We start from the raw sequence: 15,456 nt of genomic DNA on the forward strand, positions 1-15,456 counted from the left end.
TGTTCAAAAAACAAACATGAAAAGTGACATGGCAATTTAGACATTTCCTATGTCTTTCTCCCTATCTAGAGATCATCTATTCTCTCTTCTCCATTTTTTCTAAGTATTTCTTTTTGACTCTTTAGATCTTTCTGCCTTCTGTCTCAACACATCAGTCCATCTATTTCTCAGAAAAGCTCTAAGATCAATGTCTGGAAGTTTATCTCTCATGGAGTATAAGGTTACAAAGAACTTTCACTCCTTTTATTACCTTCCCCCACCCCGGAAAAGAAGCAGACCCTTGGATGCGTCGTGAATAATGCACTCTTGATCTGACTTGCCTTGTTACCCCTGGCCAGCCCAAGCAGCTGAGGTCTGAGCTTTACTTGCCCTGCATCATTATGCAACACTGGAAAAGAAAAACTCTCCACCCTCAGACTGTGGTGACATGATCAGGGTTCTCTTGAATTTCTATGCATTCAATTTCCTCCCTCTCCTTTCGTTTGGCGCGTTTCTTTTTCTTGTGGTGCTTTTTGGAAGGAGGAAAAAAGGTTAGGAAAACAGGTAAGATAACAAAACAGTGCAGAAGCGTGCAACCCCCGGTCAGCAGCAAGCATTTGAACAGTGTGAAGGTCAGGTTTGAAGGCACAAATAGGAGGGGGACCAACCCAATAAGAAAAGAAGTAATGTTTTGCAAAATGGCTGTCCCATGCTCTTGCAGGGAGCTTTTTATACACTGTGTTCTGGTGTGCTCAGTTGCTAATACAAATGTGTAAAGCAGTGGGGCACAGTGGTCAATGGCAAAATTTAAAGTGTAGATAAGGCACAGGATAGAAATGCAGTCCATGTCGACATTCCACAAGGTCATCAGACCCAGAACGCCCAGCTCAATTGAGGTGACACTAAGAATTAGCCAGAAATTTCCCAGAGGATGGATCACTAGGAAGAAAGTCAGGATTAACACCAGGAGAACCCCAAAGCCTGCGATCAGAACAGGCACGGTGACGGACAAGCTGTAATGGTCTGTGAACACGAAGGAAGGGTTAAACACGATGAACCGGATACTCTTTGAGAGGGACAGGGGCCTCAACTTGTCCAGAACTTCTATAATTTCCTTCTGCTTGTCCCTGCTAGTCCTTGCCACCAGATATAAGCGAGAAGCGATGATGTTGTTTTCATCCCCCGCCCTGGAGAAAATGATATCATTCCGAAAATGTTGGAATTCTGGCTTTTTTAAAAATGAGCTTTGTAGGATGCTGATGAAGTCGGTCTTGTTATTGGCACTGATGTTGCTCACTTTGAGAAACTGGTAATACTGTTCTACCCAGGACACAGCAGTGAACCCACTACAGAGCCTCTGCAGATCCTCCTGGACACTGCTGTTCCAGTACTCCAGGGGTTCATAGACGTAGAATCCTATCACAGGGCTATAGTTGCTGAAATATTTTTGCTGAACCATGGCGTAGGAAACACTTGGGGAGTCACTGGCTAGTAGGTTGATGATGCTGGCTCCATCACTGATCTGCAAGCACCCCATGAAGGAGAAGGAGGCATAGATGAGATACAGTATAACCACAAATGGCTTCACGTAGATATTGGTAATCCATTCATTGTAATGTTCTCGGAGGAAGTGCTGAATGAAGTGATGCTGGTAGGGGTTGGTCTCATGGTGAGATGTCTGTTGGTGCCCGTCACTCATCACTGTCTGGAACCACACAGGCTTGCGGTCCAGGTATTCTGCGGAAGGGATCTTACAGCAAAAGATGCTGTGGTATCGATTTTGCTCTAGTTGTCCGGCAAAGACCAGGCAAGAGCCAAAGAAAGAGAAAATGTAGAAGTAGTTCAATAGAATAGAGACACACATATTCTGACAGAAGATCTTCACTGCCTCTATGTTTGTGAAGGGGCTGGCACCCATACCAAACGTGATGAAGTACAGGGAGCTGGTCATGGTGTAGGTGACCATCACATCAGAATAGGCATCAGCTACCCTGTCTTTGAAGGGTAAATTCTCTTTGGTCCTCCGCCATCCAGACAGAAGCTCAAATACTCCTTTAGTTCCATGACCTAATGTTAAGAGAAAGAAAAAGAATAGTTGCTTTTATTTCCATCGATGGTTCAAGTGGATTTCAGAAAGATTAGTGACATGAAACGTACATACTCTATTCTCCAAAGTAGTGTGTTTCTCTTATTAGCAACTTGGAGGAAATACTTGGTCCCTATTTAAACTCAAGTAAAGACTGATTTTATTGATATTCTGGGTGAAATAAAATATTAATTATCTATTATATTTACCTGAAAAGTTGTAGACATAACACTAGATCCACATATTTTCTCCCTGCATGCATAATATCAGTGCACATGCTTGGCTAACTCATTCGAAGTTCTTATAAATGGATTCGTGTGCTGATTTATAGAATTACAAGACAGCATTACATAGTTAAATGACTTTACATTTTAAATAGTTGTGACAATATGCTCACCACCTATTCATATACTTTTTTGGTCATTTTTCTCTTTCTTGTGGGTGCATGGGTGGGTGCAGGTACATGTACATATGTGTGCAATGTACATAAGCTTGCATGTGCAAGCTTAAGGATGATGTCAGGGATCTGCTTTGATAGTCCTTCAACCTTATCCTGTAGAGGTTGGATCTCTTAATGAGACCCAGAGCTCACAAGAGAGGCCATGTCTCACTAGCCAGCATGTCCTACCTTCCAATGCTAGACCAGAAGTGGGCCGTTATGGTCACCTGGCGTCTAAGTAGGTCTTGAGTATCCGAACTGAACTCTGGTCTTCTTGCTTGAGCATCAGGCACTTTAACCACTGAGCCATCTCCACGAGCCCCCTCTTATGAGTTTAAATGTAAATCAAACATTAATTATGCATGTGCATGTGTGTTTTTGGTGAACACATAATGTGCCCTGGAACTGGAGTTATAGGTGCTTGTGAGACACATCATGTGGGTCCTGAGAACGAAACCCAGGTCTTCTGTAAATGTATTATATGCTGTTAACTGCAGAGCCATCTCTCCAGCCCTAGGATTTTTTATTAATAGACCTTGGATGCAAGTAAAAAACAGTTTCCTGGGTCAATTAAAAGACCTCCAGACCTAGAGATCACAGGAAATACCTCCTCTTGGCCCCTTAGAAGCTTTTGTTTCTGGAATGACTGAACGAACACCTTTGTTTCACATATGTGGATGAAGAATACTTTCTCTAATATAGTTCTATTCATCCTTGGTTATATGTATATAGTATATATCTAATATACATATATATTATGCAAGGCATATTATGTAAGGGTGAGTAGGCAAAGGGCCCACAAATATTACTTGAATATCTGATATGTGCTCTCAGGTCTGTCTGGTTACTTCCAAGAAGCTGCCAGGTTTTAAGAAAATCGCTTCCTTACTGTCAAAAGAAGAAAGTCACCATAAAAGCAAAGATATTAGACTGCATTTCTAATTTCCCTCTTTTTCTCCACTTCCATGATTCTCATCTGTCAATCATCACCCAGAGTCTATGAACTGGTACATTTCTGAGTCGGTGGAAAGCCTCCTAGATTATTTTTTCCCATGGTAGGCATAGCAGTCCGAAATACAAACCATTCCTATGAGCTGATACAAGCTGTACTTGGGTTGTTCGCCAAGAAATGTGTTAGAAAATAACTACATTTAAGGACACAGAATTTGTGACCAAGTTCACAAAAATCTGGACAACGCGCCTTGTATGTTATTTATGTCTTGGAGTTAATTAAAAGCTCCAAACACGATTCAGTTTGCGGTGCCTTAGTGAAGATATTGTAGTTACCACAGTCTTTTGTAAGTGCTCTGGGTTTGTATTGGTGGTAGACTTTGTGACTTGATACCCAGTATTCCTTTACTTCTACTCGAGACTTATTTTCCATAGTGTTTTCCAACTAGTGTCTTTCGTATGACACAGCGTAGCAGTATGACAATTCAGTGCAATGCAAATCACCCAAGATTGGGTTTGTTTTGTTTATTAAACATTTTTAATTTTTCACATATATATTTATATTATTACACACACATATATAATAAACTACCTATAACAAGAAGAAACATGGCACAATCAGGAATTATGTAAATATTACCTTCTTAGTGTTTTGGCTATTTGTATTTGGCAGCCTTGAAGAAAACATCTTTCCTATCTTGGTGCATCTAAAATTCTGAATGTAAAGGTGTATTATCCTAAATAGCAGCCTGGATTCACCTGTAGGAGCCTTAGGTTATCTCCCCAAACCCTGTGTGAGTTTGTAAGATGTGGTTGACTCTCTTCCCAAACAGGGGTGCTTTGTAGGAGAGTGAGCATTTACAGTCTTTTAAATGGATAGCTAATGAGTCATGTTTCATGACTTTATTTGATGATAGCGTGTATAGATTTAAGTATATATGATTTTAATCTTTGATTTTCAAAGCATATTGGCTTTCTTTCGGGAGCTGTTATTAACTATTTATTGGTTACTACTAAATGGAATTAAGCAATAAAGTTCTTACCTCAAATATAAAGCTTTTGCTGTCTTTTCTGAGTTTCTCCTGTCAGAAAAGATGTTTTCTTAACAAATAAAAAGGGTTATAAAGACTGCAGCTGGGCAAAAGGCAGGCATACAAATATTTTTGGAGGCAATTATATTACTTATCACATAGAATTATAAGCTGAACACTGGTGTTACTGAAAAGAAAAACTTAGTGAAACAGATAACAATGGCTGTTCATTCACATCTTCTGTAAGACTCATTGACCAAGAAGTCTTCCTCTCTTAATCTTCTGACAACATGATGTATTATGATAGTGGTTAGGGTCATTGAAAGACTTTAATTAGAGCACCTCTCTTTGGAAATGAGGACATTAGTTTTCTTTGTAGTCACTAGGGAGGGAAAAGCCACACATTGCTGAGGCTAAATTTGGCTTGCTTTTGCTAATGGTCATTTTAATGGAGCCTTAGGTAGCTTATGTAGGACAGGACTTTGCTTTATGGGGTACAAAAGTCCGTATGTGTGGGACAATGATCATGGGTCTGTTAGGTTTATGTATTCACTTAAAAACGTATTATAGAACGAAAATGTGAACTTTCAACATGGCATGTTTTATCTTATTCATAGGGGTAGTACATGTATTTTATAGTTTTTTCCCCCATGATACTTGCTCTTCTGTTTATTACACAATTTGCTCACTATTTAGTTGCCCCAGCAACGGCTGCTTGTTCATGGCTTTATGAATATGGCCATGACCAATTTCATTGTCTCAGCTTCATTCATCCTATTTCCTGTGGCTCTCGTTGCTTGTTGCATTCATTAGTCTGTTCAAGGTCAGCTCAGTTCTCCTTCGTCTCAAAGCCACATCCAAAGGTCCCAATTATACTAACATTTTTCTTTTTCCTAAAATCTTATCTGACTATTCACTTCGTTAACTCATCAGCCACAAGCCAATTTGCTATGGAACAAAAATTTCTCTGGATAAGTTCTATTCTGGTTAGTGTGCATAATCTTCAAAGTTAGGAAAAGAACTGTTTGTTATTTTGATTCTGAAAATATTATGCAGAATATATTAGACCATTACCAGATCTACCCAATGGACAGGACATTCTTCATAGTTGAGTGGAGAGTGGGGTCTGACTTTCACATGAACTCTGGTGTCCCATATTTGACCACGCCCCCTGGATGGGGAGGGCTGGTGGCACTCAGAGGAAGGATAGCAGGCTACCAAGAAGAGACTTGATACGCTATGAGCATATACAGGGGGAAGAGGTCCCCCTCAGTCACAGTCATAGGAAAGGGGAATAGGGGAAAATGGGAGGGAGGGAGAAATGGGAGGATACAAGGGATGGGATAACAATTGAGATGTAATATGAATAAATTAATAAACTATATTTTAAAAAGAACATGCATATTACCATCTTTTATTTTTGAGACCAGGTCTCATGTAGCAAACGCTGGCCACAAATCTCTATATAGCTGAGGATGACCCTGAACTCTAAGCTTCCTATTTCCATATCTACAGTGCTGTAGCTATCCACATGAGCCACTATGAAGTGCTGAGAATGACACCCACGTCCTCCCGCATGTTACGCAGGCATTCTGCTCACTCAGTGACATCTTCAGCCCATTTACCTCTTACCACACAGCATCAACTGAATTCTTTGCTATAGCTAAGTCCCCAAGCATATTTTATCATAAATTCTAAAAATTAATGTATATCATTATATGATATAAATTTAATCTAGAAGAGCTACATACTGTTTAATGCTATGCAATCCAATATACATCTACTTAAGGCTTTTAAATGAGCCAACACATACAATGTAAATACAAGCAAGACACAATCCTTCTCAAAATGTCAGTTGGCTCAGGCCATTTTGACTTGTATGATCCTGAGACATCATAGTTTCTAATATATCTATTTTAAAAATAAGGAACTAAGCTGGGTGGTGGTGGAGCATGCCATTAATCCAGTACTTGGGGAGCAGAAGCAGGTGACTCTGTGAGTTCAAGGTCAACCTGGTCTACAGGTTGAGTTCCAGGACAGCCAGGACTATATAGAGAAACCCTATCTTGAAAACAACAACAACAACAACAACAACAACAACAACAACAAACCAAAATGTAGGAAACTATACATCCAAAGAAATAGTGTCCCTATGATGAAAACATTACTATTTCTATAAAAAATAAAGATGCAGAAACATAATCAAGAAGAGAATAATTCTAAGTGATTTGTGGGTAGATTACTACTCCTAGCATAAATTTTTGAGAAAATATATTATGTGGAAACAACCTCAATACATTGGGCCCTTGGATATATATGGTGGGGGAATGGGTGTATGTGTGTATTACCTTTATGACAACTCAAGAACTCATTCAGTTTTTATGTTTAAAAATAAATTGTTTAAATCAACATGCAGCTGCACATATGGACTCACAGTGAATGTGACAGCATGCACAAAACCTGCTCAAGCCCAAGCCAAATGAAATTTCAGAATGAAAAAGGAGCTGGGCATGCATTCCTGCCCCTGGCTGAGGATCTATTGGTAATTGTTGGCTTCTAGGAGAGGAAAGGTCAGTTTCCCTAAGAGTATAGCCCTTGCTGAACTGACTGAGCTCCAAAGGAAGAGCACACACTCAAGGATATTTGTGCAGCACACTTTGACTTTATAGGAAGAAAGGAAGATGTGAGTTTGGAAGAGGTGGGGGAGTAAGATTGAATAGGATCAAAACACATTGAATGAAAGTGTCAAGGAAGTATTAAATAGTATAAGTAGAACTTATTACATCGATTGAAATGAGAACTTTATAAATCTTTTGCTTGTTTATTGTCAGGATTTACAAATCTTGAAACTACTAACACTTTTGTCTGTGTAACTCTGTTTTGGGGACTGTCACATACACTGTAGGAAGTCTAGTCTCATTCCTGTCCTTTACCCATTTTATATTAATAGTATACACACAGTCATGGCAATAAAATATTTCTCCAGACATTGATAAATATTCTCTAGAAAAAAACATTGCCCTTAATTAAGAGTTACTAGTTTAATTGAAAGAAAATTAAATAATTTACACACATACCTGGTTAAGTAATCACCCTTTCCAGATAATAAGATAAAATACATTTCCAGTGAAAATTTGTAAAGAGAATAATGGTTTATAATGTATTTTATATCCTACAACACAGAAAACATTTACTAGCAAATTGGAACACTTATCTTAGTCTCATAATTGTTTTCTTGTATCTATCTTTTACTCTTTATCTCTGTAGTCTATCCGTCCATTCACATAGAACTGGGGTCTTACAAAAGTTGAATGAGGATTTGAGATTATTTCTTCTTGCTGACCTGTCTAGCAGGTCTGTTAACCATGGACATTCCATTTTGTTGTTGCTGTTTTTCACCCTGGTGTGCTTTGTCTTTTGGTCTCAAGTAGTCTGTACTCTGGTGCTACTGCATTTCTTTCAAAAGTTCCAACTTCCTCTTCTGGTTATGTAATCATATTTACCCTTACGCTGAAAATCCTCACATTTCAAATGTCACTCCAAAGACAAACACACTATCATCTCACATCAAGATCTATGGATAGAGTGTAAGTGTGACTTGCCTTATCACACGATCACCTGAAATTTGAGTATATCTTTTTGCTACTCTAGCCCTGAGTAGAAGCAAGCCTATCTTACTTTCCCAGTCAAACCATCATCCTTACCTGAGGACATAATTAATTTTAGGAACAGCTTCAGTGAAGGTCCTGTTAAGCTGTGTGTGTGTGTGTGTGTGTGTGTGTGTGTGTGTGTGTGTGTGTGTAGGAGATAGATAGATAGAGAAAGAGAGAGAGAGAGAGAGAGAGAGAGAGAGAGAGAGAGAGAGAGAGAGAGAGATATTTGTCAACTTGATATGATCTTCACCTGGTAAGAAAGTCTCAAGGATGGATTGTTTAGGTCAAGCCTGTGAGAGATTATCCTGACTATACTTGTTTCTGTAGAAAGGTTTGTCCACTCTGGCCGGCAACATCCCCTGAGCTTGGGGTCCTGAGGTGTTGAAATGGAAAAAGTGAGGTAAGCAAAGCATGCATGAGTTTATTCTCTCTCTACTTTTGACTGTATATGTAATATGACTAACACCTTCATGCTCCCATCTTGAATTCCCCACAATGATGCACTGTGACTTGGAATTATGGACCAATAACTCTTTTTGTTCTTAAAGTTGATTTTGTCAAGGTGTTTATTACAGCAGCAGAAAGCAAAACTAAGACAATATGTGTGCATGTATGTATGCAAATGTGCACAAAATTGTGATTGTTTTTCTTTCCTCAGAGACCAGTTTATTCATGTAGAAAATTATTAATAAACTAATGTCCAAATACATCTCATATAATATTAGTAAATTTTGATGATAATTATTTTTAATTCTGTTAATACACATTTATAAAGCATGTTGGAATAATATAATAAGTAACCCACTTAGGTCAACATTGAATGACGATGTTTCTTTTGGCAACACTTTGTGGAAGAAGAAAGAGAGGACTCTTACAATTGAATGTAGGATGGACTGGGAGAATAGTTTGAGGAGATTCATGAATGGAAACACAGATTTGCAGTTACATATGTATATATTGAATGTCCTGAAAGTTCTTTCTTTTTTTTTTTTGTCCTGAAAGTCTTAAGGCATATTGCTGTGAACACTTCTAAGTGGGAGCAAATAGAAGCAGTATACAATTGTAAAAACTCACTTGGCTGCTAGCACAGATGACTGACAACAATAAATTCTTCTGTTTGCAATAAAACATATGTAAATCGATCCTTTGGGTCCTATTATTGGTTATATTGGGGGAGGGGTGGAAGTGCTAAAGCAAATATTTAAAAACTAGCTACTGTTGTGGTGTGAACGTGAAATGTTCTCTAGATGCTTCCATATTCGAACACCTCACCTCAACCTGGTAGTGATGCTTTGGAAGGGTCTAGAACCTTTAGGAGATGCAGCCTTGCTGGAGGATGTGAGTAATTGGAGATGGGTCTTTATGGTTAGTAGCCTGGTCCTACTTCCTGTCTCGTCTCTGCTTCTTGGGTGCCATTGTGATGTGATTGGATGCCTTGAGCTCCTGCAACTGTACCTTGTCTACCATAATAGACTGTATCCCATCTTAAACCCTAAATCGAGATGAATCTATCCTTTGCTAGATTGTTTCATATTAGATGTTGAATTACAGCAACAAGAAAAGCATTAAGACAGTTACCAAACACCACTGATCTCAGTCTTCAATGAGATGAGCACGAGACGATACAATCCTACCTGAGCCTTAAGTAAGACTCAAATGGTATATATTCACTTATATCTGCATAGTAGCCCAAGGGGCATGTCCCACTAAAGCCTTCACGTACCAGGAAACTGGGACAGAGGGGAGGACATGCTAATGGGACTCTAGATGAGAGAAGCATGGGAGAATAGCAAAGTAGAAGGATCCAGAGGGTCCTAGAAACCTACAAGTAGAACATTATGATAGGCAGATTTGGGCCCAGGGGTCCTGCTCAAACTAAGTCACCAGCCAAGGACAATACAGGCGGTAAACTTTAAACCCCTACCCAGATCTAGCCAATGGTCAGAACAGTCTCCATACCCAATCAATCAAATAAAAATATTTTTAATAGGAGTCCACTCTGATTGCATCAACTATATTATTACTCTCTAGTTGATATATTTTAGAGAGTACATTCTGCATATTTCTAGCTATTTTAATCATCACTGGAGTTAGAATTTTCTACATTGGTCTTGAAAAGTCACATATGTTGATCTCTCATCTTTCTTGAATGTGCTTAACTCTCAGGAGGGCATGGCGACTTTACACCGACATTAGAGACACAGGAACAGAGGTTGAAAACACTACAGCTTACATGCTTTAAACAAAGCTTTACCATCTTCCTTAGTTATTTCTGTGTTGGTTAGCTACTGTGCTGTTTTTGTGTGTGTGTGTGTGTGTGCTTGTTTTTTTGTTTTGTCAACTTGACACAAACCTAGATCTAATTGGGAAGAAGAGATGTTAATTGAGAAAATTCTTTCATAGATTGGCCTGAGATCAAGTATTATCTTGATTAAACATGATCACTGTGGGTCGAGCCAGTTCAGAGAGGAGAGGTGCCACCCTTGGCCCATGGTCCTGGATGCTAAAAGATAGCAGGCCAAGCAAGTCATAGGGACCTAGGCAGTAAGGGGGGATCCTTCATGGATTCTGCTTCAGTTCTTGCCTCCAGGTTCCTGCATTGAGTTCCAGCTGGACCTGGAAGTTGTAAGAGGAAATAAATCCCCTTCCCTCTAAGTTGCTTTGGTCATGGTATTTTAATCACATCAGTAGAAAACTTAACTATGACAACTACTCTTTCAATAATCAAGCTTGTAAAAAAAAAAAAAAAACCTATAAAGAGCCGGGCGCAATGGTGCACACCTTTAATCCCAGCACTGGGAGGCAGAGGCAGGCCAATAACTGTGAGTTCAAGCCCAGCTTGGTCTATAAAGTAAGTTCAGGACAGCCAAGGCTACACAGAGAGACCCTGTCTCAAAAAAAACCCCTATAAAATACATTCAAAGTAACATTTTACTTTATATTGATGTTAGAATTATGACACCCTGATGTCAAATAAATCAGTGATTGATGAACTAAAAAATAAGATACCAATTAAAAAAGCCAAGGAGCTGAGAAAAGTTAGATAATTCATAACCTTTTTGAGTTATATTTTACTTGGTAGATATTACATGTTACATTTACTCTTTCTTTTCTTTAGTTGGTGATTTTATTTCTGTGATTTAGAGACAAGGTCTCTCTTTGTAGCCTGGCTGGCCTGAAACTAGCTATGTACATCAGGCTGGTTTCTAACTCACAGAAACCCTCCTGCCTCTGCCTCCCATGTACAGTTCTTAATGTGTGTCTCCAGCAGACTGTTAATAGCTCCATCTGGTCTACCTCTTAGCACTTTTCTTTAGCTCACTTCATGCCACTTGGCCTGGTACAAGCTGGTCATTCTCTCCTCTGTTACAAAGGGTAGACTCAAGTACACTCAACTGGAAGTGTCTGCTACTGACCATTTCTCATGATCTTGGGAAAGCGCTTGTCTTTTTCAGTTTTATATCTGAACTATTTAGAATAGAGTAGGCATTTACTAAATTTCTGTGAGACTAAACTGAAGAGGTTCAACATTTATTCTAATAGAGCCTCATTGAACAAAATTATATTATTATAAATTAATATAAATTAATGATTATTTTAGCTAACATAAAATCAGTTTAGTTATTTATATACTATAGGAATTCACAAAATATAGATTTAACAATACTATATCCAATTACTTTAATAATAAGTAGTATTTATTATCAGGTCTTACAATAATAGCCAATAGCCCTATATTAAATGCAGGATTTTGTAAATAGAAGTGACTTGCCTGAATTCACTAAGGAGGGCACCTGTTGGTTGTTGCCTGATAATTTATGATAGAGTAGAGATAGATGCCACTAAGGCCCAACTGGAATTTGTAACAAAGCAACTTCTATGTTTTTTTTTTTTTTTGTTCAGGTATACATAAAATTAGAAAAACTTAGACGTTGTGGCTCACACCTGTATTCCCAATCCTTGGGAAGCTGAGGCAGAAGAACCACTATGAGTTTGGTGCCATCCTGGACTCCATAGTGAGTTCTTGAGCTGTACAGTGTGACCCTATCTCAGAAAACCAAATCATCACAGACTAAACCAAACTAAAGGGAATGTGATTTTAATCCACTTAGACTGAAGTGGTGGGTTTTGTCGCTCCCATGGTATCTGACCTCACCATAGTGATTGATACATATTTATATTTTTCGTTAACTGTCATCTAGAAAAAAAATAAGCTATTATCAAGCATCACAAAATCACTCAGCTCACAAAAGATGTACACGGCTTTTAAGCTCTCAGTGCTTATGTAAACTCAGAAGACATGGGGTAGAACCCAATTCAGCAAGAATTATTATTATTATTATTATTATTATTATTATTATTATTATTATTATTATTATTATTATTAGGGACAGGGTTTCTCTGTGTAGCCTTGGCTGTCCTGGACTCTCTTTGTAGACTAGGCTGGCCTCGAACAGAGATCCTGCCATATCGTGGCACAAATGCTGGTTTTACATCGAGACTTTTGAGTCTAGTTTGACATCATTTTTAAGTAGTATGTAGTTTCTCTTGAAATGCCGTTGTCCTAGCACAAGTGATACGGAGGCTACAGTGAGAGTGACACTGAAGTACAAAGGGCAGAGGAAATCAGCGTGAATCTGAAAAATACTCATTCCTTCCACATAAAAGGAGGTTAATGGATTTTATTAGTTCTCCGATAGTAAAAAGAAGGAACTTAACAGTCTCATATGGCGTTCAGATCATATATATATGTGTATATATATTTATATATATATGTATATATATACATATAAATGTATATGTATATATATATACATATATATGTATATATATATATTTATATCAATAATAATGTATAATAGAAAAGCAGCTTCATTCTACAGTTCACATTCAATCATTTTGGACTATTTGTATAAACATTGCTTAAATGAGGATGTATATATGTTTTTCACATACTACATTGTGCATATGTGTGTGTAGATGTGTGTGTGTGTGTGTGTGTGTGTGTGTGTGTGTGTTTGCATACAGGGAAAGAGAAGCACTCTAAAACCTATTGATTATTCCTAGCCAAATGTAATTTCACCCTTACACTGGTAAAACTAGGTAAGTAACATTATTTGACATTGTAACTGCTACATAGTCTCTGCAGCAGGTTAATGAATTTGTCCCACTTCTTAGCTTTATGACTTTGTTATTCTTTTTCCTTTTCTTGTTCTCTAATCTGTCAAATGAGATGGCAATGATGCTCTCCTCGGAGGACCTTTGTGCACATGGGCTTGGATCTTATTAAACACTTTGCATAAAGGAAAATCATTGTGAGGGTCCTGATGCTGCTCTGACGCTGGTCCTGATGCTTAACATCAGGAATGTTCCAAATCTTTGGAGCTAGGATGCCATGCTGGCTTCTTTAGGTGTCTTAGTTATGGATAGCTGTACTGTCACAGCTGAGCTGCCCGGGGCTCCTGGAACTCTCTCTTCAGCTTTCCTCTCCTAGGTCCTCAGTACTTTTCTTGGCTGAAGTTACTGTAGAAACAGCATCCATGAAGACTGTTATCCCTGCTAAGCAAACATGCTGTGGAACTTTTCATTTCTTCTCAGTATCTCAAGTTCTACAAAATGGAAACAATTTTTTTTTTAGTGCAAAATAGAATCCTTGGCAAGTGTGTGCTGACGAGCAGGCCTTGGTCTTCCTATTAGCTGGTCTGGTGCTCACAGCTTGCTTGGGCTTAGAGTTATCCTGTTGATGTTCATCTCAGAAAATCTCACCAGGCATGGTTACTGCATAGACTGAGACAAAATAAATCTCCTTTATGATCACAGGTGAATACAAAAGTCCAGATGGCCCTCAGGAAGGAAGTGAGATGATTCCTAACTGCACCTTAGTGCTGCTCTGCCATTTGCCACCTCTAGGTATCAAGACACCAGAGCACAGACTCCCTCCTCTTCTGGATAGTAACAGACTCCTTCGAGCACTCTTTTAAATCCTATAATGGTTGCAAGAATAATGAAGTGAGTTTAGTCAAATGCCTTCTTTCTCAAATGTTTCTGTGGTGTGAGGTTTTCCTCACTACCAGCACATGATGAAACTAAATGTGGAAAATTATCTTGGTATATTTGGTGGTCTTTGGCTTGAAAGCATTGATACTTTGTGATGGATTTTGTTTGTTTGTTGTTTTGGTTGGTTTTGTTATTGTTGTTGTTGTTGTTTAGAGACAGGGTTCCTTTATGTTATCTTGGCTGTCCTGGACTTGCTTTGTAGACCAGGCTGGCCTCGAACTCACAGTGATCTGCCTGCCTCTGCCTCCCAAGTGCTGGCATTAAAGGCATGTGCCACCATGCCCGGCTTTTGTGATCAATTTTATTTTGAGAAAATGAAATATATAAAAGATTTATTATTGTTCTTTCATAAGCTGGTTTCGTTGAGTGTAGGAGTTAGAACCAGGAACATCAGGTGAGAGGCAAGCCCAGGAGGAATGCAGTATCCAAACCACACACCAAGAGAGAGGTGGGGCTTGCCAGGGAATGAATGTTTTAGTTTTGTTCTCAGTGAAAACAGATCCTATAAGAAGGGAGAAATATTCTGGGAGGAGCATCACAGGGACGTTACTATGGGAGGACCCTAGGAGTCAACTGGAACCAAACATTCAGTGCTTTAGGAAAAAAGAGATAGCAGATAAAGGAATTGAACATGGGGCAGAAAACTCAAAAATCATACAGCCATTAAGAGAGACAGATTGGTAATTTGCAGGCTACACACAAACATGCAGTTTAAAAACCAGAACCCAGAGTAAAGGATCAGTTTCCATAAAACTTAGAGGAATGAAAAATTAATGTTAGTGTTTATTGAGCTAATGACATTTTTTTACAACTCAAAAGTCAATTTTATTAACGATTGTAGCCAAAATGTTAGTATACTTTTCTTATTAATTATTTAAATGACATTTTGTGCTATTTATATTGCTTAATACATTTTACATATAAAATAGTTATTTTTTGTTTAGTGGATAAAATATTGAAAGTAGGATTAACATATAATAGATGAAAATGTATTATTTTAAGACATATATAGAACATATGGTTTCAAGCAAGATTGTATAAAATATAAGACAAATATGAACAATACAATTATTTTTATTTCCTATTTTTAAAATATATTTTATTAATTTATTCATATTATATCTCAATTGTTAACCCATTCCTTCACAGTCATAGGGGGAGGGAGTAAGGGGAAAATGGAAGGGAGGGAGGAGCTAATGACATTTAAAGTACAGAAGTTGGTTAGAAAAATCTAAGTTATTCATTTGAAGGTTATTTCCT

General features: G+C 38.2%; 1 protein-coding gene across 4 annotated transcripts in view; it reads right to left on the reverse strand.

Moving 5' to 3' along the window:
- Positions 1–261: 261 nt before the first annotated feature.
- The window catches only part of Ptchd4 (patched domain containing 4), a 180,164-nt gene continuing 164,969 nt past the window's right edge, over positions 262–15,456 (reverse strand). For all 4 annotated transcript variants that reach the window (XM_051152943.1, XM_051152942.1, XM_051152944.1 and 1 more), the window contains one exon: positions 262–2,046. In XM_051152943.1, the coding sequence (XP_051008900.1) occupies positions 413–2,046 (1,634 nt within the window). In that variant the 3' untranslated portion in view covers positions 262–412. The remainder of the gene's footprint in view (positions 2,047–15,456) is intronic.

Source organism: Acomys russatus, chromosome 11, assembly GCF_903995435.1.
Source record: "Acomys russatus chromosome 11, mAcoRus1.1, whole genome shotgun sequence".
NCBI lineage: Eukaryota > Metazoa > Chordata > Mammalia > Rodentia > Muridae > Acomys > Acomys russatus.